A 6,042-nucleotide genomic window follows, 5' to 3' on the forward strand; every position below is an offset into this window, starting at 1 on the left:
CAACAATAACAACAACCCAGTAGAATCCCACTAATGGGGTCTGGAGAGGGTAGTGTGTACGTATACCTTACCCCTACCCCAAAGGAGTAGAGAGGCTGTTTCCGAAAGACCTAAGTTACCAGAAGAAAATACAAATTATTTCCAAAACAATAGCTATATGGTTAGTTCTTGACCAGGATCTAGTTCTCTCTATAACAGATTTGGATATCTGGAGAGAGAATCAGACACAACTTGTTCATATTATAAGGACTGAGGTTTTGGTCAACACTAAGTACTACTAACAATTTGAACCCTTCATCTGTATCGAAAAAGATAAGCAACATCACGAGGTCTTTTAATCTTCTTTATATCTTCTTCCTGTATTCTAAGCATTATACTGGATCAATTTGATTCAGATAACTATAGAAAACTGTCAAAACTGATACTACTGTAAGTTCACACTATGATATTGATGAAGTGAATTTCACTTTCTTAGTCTGTAAGTTGTATCCGATATGCACAAAATTTGCTGTTCCATTTGCTCTAAAATTTGCTGATATCAGAGAATTTCAATTGATTTGGGAAAAGCCTTTTCTCATCATTCTCATCGTTGTCGAGGCTGTCTTCTACATCATAATCTCTATCAATCAGCACTAGTTCTTTTCCATGCAGTTCATCGGATTTAGAAAAATGATGTTTGGCATTTTCTTCTTCAAAAAGATGATCGGCAGTTTCATCAATCCGTTGCAGCTCAGTGTCTATTAATGCATCCATTTTAGCACGGTCCCTGTCACGTGGATATGTACAATAAAGGAAGGAATAGATGAAGCAACAAATTGCCATTGGAATGCCTATAGCAGTGTAGAGTGCCTTAGCAAGCGGGGCTGCATTCTCTCTATCCGTTTCAATTTCCTGTGAGCCGGTTGAATCCTTGGGGATTGGTTTAAAGCCATAAACATGTTGAGCCAAAATACCAACCACTGGAGGAGCAAATGATGCTAATATAGACTCAAACGATCGATCCAGGGCATAGATGCTTGTTCGAGCTCTCTCAGGAACTATCTCCGCAAAAATTGGACTGCAAGCATGTCATGCGCGAATTTGTTAGTAAATCATACTGAATTATTCTGAAATTTTTTTCTATCTTGAGCAGATACTTTTATCGATGTTGCATGCAACTATATTACTGGAGTAAAATCAAGAAAGGCCAGCTTTAAACAATGAAGCAGAAAGTACTAGCCGAACTTTTTTTTTGGGGGGGCGGGGTTCACTTACCTCTATATCTACAGCTTCTGTAAATTTACCTAAATGATCTCTGTTAGCCATTAGATATGCATAGAATTGAGTCCATTGTGTGCATGTGTGACAGTGTGAAATAGAAGGAAGTAGGGGACTAGTCTATACAGAGAAGAAGCATAGGCAAACGAAGCCATGTGAAAAAGAACATGCAGCAAACAATCAGAGATGGTACAATTGGTGCATCAAGTGTTCTGAGATCAACTGGAAGGTATGAGTTAAAATTACGATATAGTGACAAAATTAGAGATGATTTGTCATAAACAAGTAAAATTAGCTAACAAACAGAAACTACAAGAAAATCGTGTATCACTTGTGTGTTAGCTATGTGGACATGAAAACTTTGAAGTTCTTTACAGATGAAGCTTCAGTTGGAACTTAATCATGAGCCAGATAGTGTTTCCTAATTTGTAAGTACATTTTCTTCTACTTTACAGTTTTAGCTCTTCCTCTTGTTTGGTTAAATAGAATTAGTACTTCACTGGTTTTACTTGGTCTTTGTTTGGCTCAGACTCTATATATACTCTAAGAAGATATTGGCAACAAGAGAAGTATTTTTCTCTTCTTTCAAGACATTCATCTTATGTTAGTCTAGAAGTCCTGTAAAACACGTATCAAGATACCATTAACAGTCAGAAATCTTACTACTGTCAAGTTTGTGTTCAGATATGGAGATCTTTGAAAAAACATGTCAACGGTCCATTGTGCAAGATCTACTATAGAGGCCTATACATGGGTGGAATATGTTAAGTGAGCTGTAAGCAGAAAAAATAGATCTTTATGATGTTAAAAAATAGCAAGTAGAAGAGGGGAGAGGACACATTGCAGGAGATATTAATTCGCTTATTTTGCAAAATGTATCATAAACACACAACTCCACTTCATTTGTTTTATATTAGCATTAGCACTATCGAGTTAATGTTAATTGTTGTGTGGCATTGCTCTAAGCTTTACGACCTTCAAAATATCAACTCCACCCCCTGACAAATATAACTGCATACCAACGCCCACCCGAATGTAAAAGAATGATGTATGCCAGAAAAATTCAGAGAACAATGAATGATATAGTAGTCCAAAGGAAACATACTTGTTTGTCGCTGGACTATTCCACGATATCATGAATCCCATTATGAACAAGACTAAACCATGGATTGCAGCTGAGGAAGGATCATCAGGCAATCCAAGAAGCAGAATTGCAGCTAAAGGGATCGCCGAACCAGAGCTTATCTGAGAAAGAATTATTCTACCAGAATTTGGCAAGTGTTTGGCAAGTATATCCCCCATCTTTCCTCCAAACAATCCACCAATTGAGCCAGCAACATTAAACAAAGTCAAGAGGAATGCTGTTGTCTTGTGGGAGAATCCGATAAGCTCCAACCACATAGGAGCAAATGACAATGATGACCAAGGGAATGAACCTGAGACCCCCTGAGCAATAAGAATTTGAAAGGAAGGCACTTTCACTACTGCTTTTGCTTCTTTTAGCAGTTCCCTCACTTCTTCTCTAAATGGTTTCTGGGGAGGTTGTTCTCTTGCATTGCCATCACTGTCAACAAAGCGAGGATCTTTGGCGAAGAGGCGCACCAATATACCAACTATAACGCGTATAAAACCGACCAGATGGAAGGAGATTCTCCAGCCAGCGATCCCCATGAGTGATGTTTCAGCTAGAATCACCGATAAAAGCCCACCAAGTATAGAGCCAAAGTTTCCTGTTATATCCGAATTTGGTTGTACCCGGAGTAGGCGTCGGGAAAACTGAGGATCTCGTGGCCGGCTATTGCATCGATCATGCGATCGATGTTTGGCAAAGGGAAAGAGTCATTGTGGCATGCCTTGTTTAAGTCTTTATGGTCTACACACATTCTTAATTTATTCCCTTTTTTAGGGACTACTACTATGTTTGCTAACCGAACCGGGTACTTAACCTCCCGGATGGACCCTATTTTAAGGACTTTACATACCTCGTCCTTGATGAATACATGCTTGACTTCGGACTGAGGCCTCCTTTTCTGCTTGACCGGATGGAACATCGGATCTAGGCTCAGCTTTTGAGTAGTTATCTCCAGCGGAATCCCTGTCATATCGAGGTGGGACCAAGCGAAACAATCTATATTAGCTATAAGGAATTGAATGAGTTTTTTCCTGAGCTCGGGACTTAACCCTATGCCTAGGTATACCTTTCGATCGGGAAGGTTTTCGATCAATATGACTTGCTCCAGTTCTTTAACCGCTGATTTGCTGGCATCGGAATCATCGGGGACTATGAAAGACCTGGGAATTCCGTAGTTGTCATCCTCACCCGTTCCCTGCTTCTCAGGTTCGATCGAGGATGGTGTCGGTAATTGTTATTTTGTTTCCTCTTTGGACACTAGACCTAGACCCTTCGATGTCGAAAGTGCGAATACCAGGATCACCTAGTTGACCGCGAACATCTCCTTTGCGGCCAGTTGTTCTCCGTAAACTATTTTAATCCCTCCTGGCATCGAGAATTTCAGCACCTGGTGCAACGTCGAGGGTACTACCCTCATGCTGTGAATCAATGGTCTCCCGAATAGAGCATTGTACCTCATGTCTCCTTTGATCATGTAGAACTTTGTTTCATGAATGGTTCTGGCGGTGTTCACCGGTAATGTTATCTCCCCTCTAGTGGTCTCACATGCCATGTTGAATCCGTTTAGAACTCTGACAATAAGCACAATTTTGTCTTGTAGACCTAGTTGTTCCACGACCCTCGATCTAATGATATTGGCCGAGCAACCTGGATCAATTAACACATGCTTAACTCGATATTCATTTATGAGTACGCATATTACCAGTGCATCATTGTGGGGATACACAATGCCTTCAGCATCCTCGTCGTTGAAAGACAAGGTTCCTTCTGGTATGTAATTTCGAGTCCGTTTTTCCCTCATGATGGATACTTTGGTGCGCTTTAACATCGGCCCCTGGGGAACGTCGACCCCATCGATGATCATGTTAATGACGTGCTGAGGCTCCTCCTGCTCGATTTTCTTACTAGTATCTCTATTCCTAAAATGGTTTTTGGCTCGATCACTCAGGAACTCCTGGAGATATCCGTTGTTGAATAACCGGGCTACTTCCTCTCTCAATTGTCGGAAATCTTCTGTTCTGTGGCCGTGAGTGCCATGATATTTACATATTAAGTTGGGACCCCTTTGGGCTGGATCAGACTGCATAGGTCGAGGTCACTTGGTGTCTTTGATGCGCCCGATGGCAGATACGATGGCAACAATATCAACGTTGAAGTTGACTCCGATAACCTCGGTGCTTGGGCCTGTCGAAACCGTCTTTGATCATGAGTCCCCGGTTATTTTGACCTCGATCGCTTCTCCTTTCACTCCTCACAGGGTTTCGTCCAAACCCGTTACCCCTACGATCACCGTCGTACGATTGATATCGATCTCTACTTGACCTTGGTTCACTATCAGTGTCTCTTTTGGACCTGTCACTAGCTCTGACGGGATAAACAAACCCATAAGGGGCCCCAAGCTGATCATCTTCGACCCTAATTTTTGATTGATACCGTTTATTCACATCAACCCAAGTTACAGCCGGACATTCTAGCAGATTTTTCTTCAACTGCTGCGAAGCCAATGAGCTTCGAGTATTGAGTCCTTGGGTGAAGGCCTGAACGACCCAATCGTCTGCCACCTGTGGCAGGTCCATCCGTTCCATTTGAAACCTTGACACGAACTCCCTAAGCATCTCGTAATCTCTTTGTTTTACCTTGAAAAGGTCCGACTTCTTGGTCTCGACCTTGATGGCTCTAGCGTGCGCTTTTACAAAAGCATCTGCAAGCATAGCAAATGAGTCAATAGAATTTGGGGTAAGTTGTAATACCATATCATAGCTCCTTTTGACAAGGTCTCTCCGAACTTTTTCAGCAGGACAGATTCGATCTCATCATCTTCCACGTCGTTCCCATTGATGGAGCACATGTGAGGTCACATGTTCATTTGGATCAGTTGTACTTAGGAATTTCGGGCATGCAGAACTTCTTTGGGATCAGCTTCGGAGTTGCGCTTGGAGGAAAAGGTTTTTGAACAAACTTTTTGGAATCTAGGCCTTTCAGTATCGGTGGTGCTCCAGGGATTTGGCAGACCCTGGAGTTGTAGGTCTCCTCCTTCTCGTCGTTGGCTTCGATTTTCTTTTTTCCTATTTCTACCCATTTTGTCAATTCCTCGAGCATCTTTATTATCTCAGGGTTGGTCCCGGGTTCAGCTTCATTTGGCCCATCTATGGCTGGTTCATTTCTGCGAGTGTTTTTACGTGATGGTTCGGGCTCAACTCTACTGGGAGCGCGTCTTTGGTTCTGCAGTTGGGCTATCGCTACCTGCTGAGCATGCAGCATTTCGAAGATCACCCATAAAATGATCCCATCTCTTCACCGTTACGTGTATTTTAGGCTACCGATCAGACTCCCCCGCGGAAGCTGTTCTCAGGATCGGTAGGCAAAGTCGCGTTAATGGCCACATTTGAGTTGGTGTCGATCGGGTCCGCAGTCGAAATTCCTTTGGGATTGGCTAGGGGCATCTCGTTACCGGGCACCATATTGTTGTTGTCGCCATGGTGACCAGATTCAGCATCCGTGTTTAGAGGGGCAGATTGGGAGTTCGACATTTTAAACTTTGACCTGAAATCAAACACTCTTCAAAGAACAAGTGTGAAGTAGGGTGTGTTATGAAAATTTGTATTAAATTGTCACTATTTTCTTTAGCCCCACGGTGAGCGCCAAACTGTTTA

General features: G+C 42.3%; 1 protein-coding gene across 1 annotated transcript; it reads right to left on the reverse strand.

Moving 5' to 3' along the window:
* Positions 1-224: 224 nt before the first annotated feature.
* LOC104094956 (uncharacterized) lies at positions 225-4,475 on the reverse strand. The gene is made up of 4 exons (XM_070176686.1): positions 3,844-4,475; positions 3,240-3,352; positions 2,363-2,987; positions 225-1,057 (listed from the first exon to the last, which is right to left on the reverse strand). The coding sequence occupies exons 1-4, from the start codon at positions 4,473-4,475 to the stop codon at positions 523-525; spliced, it is 1,905 nt and encodes a 634-aa protein (XP_070032787.1). The 3' UTR covers positions 225-522.
* Between the last annotated feature and the right edge of the window lie 1,567 nt (positions 4,476-6,042).

Source organism: Nicotiana tomentosiformis, chromosome 5 (assembly GCF_000390325.3).
Source record: "Nicotiana tomentosiformis chromosome 5, ASM39032v3, whole genome shotgun sequence".
Taxonomy (NCBI): Eukaryota; Viridiplantae; Streptophyta; class Magnoliopsida; order Solanales; family Solanaceae; genus Nicotiana; species Nicotiana tomentosiformis.

Excerpts from the sequence above, each read along its gene's own strand:
- LOC104094956 (XM_070176686.1), bottom strand. The coding sequence starts at position 4,475 with ATGCAGTCTGATCCAGCCCAAAGGGGTCCCAACTTAATATGTAAATAT. Across the intron at positions 3,353-3,843 it reads ATGATCAAAGGAGACATGAG|GGATTCCGCTGGAGATAACT; the intron begins GTACAATGCTCT and ends TCGATATGACAG. Across the intron at positions 2,988-3,239 it reads ATGTATTCATCAAGGACGAG|GAAACTTTGGCTCTATACTT; the intron begins GTATGTAAAGTC and ends CGGATATAACAG.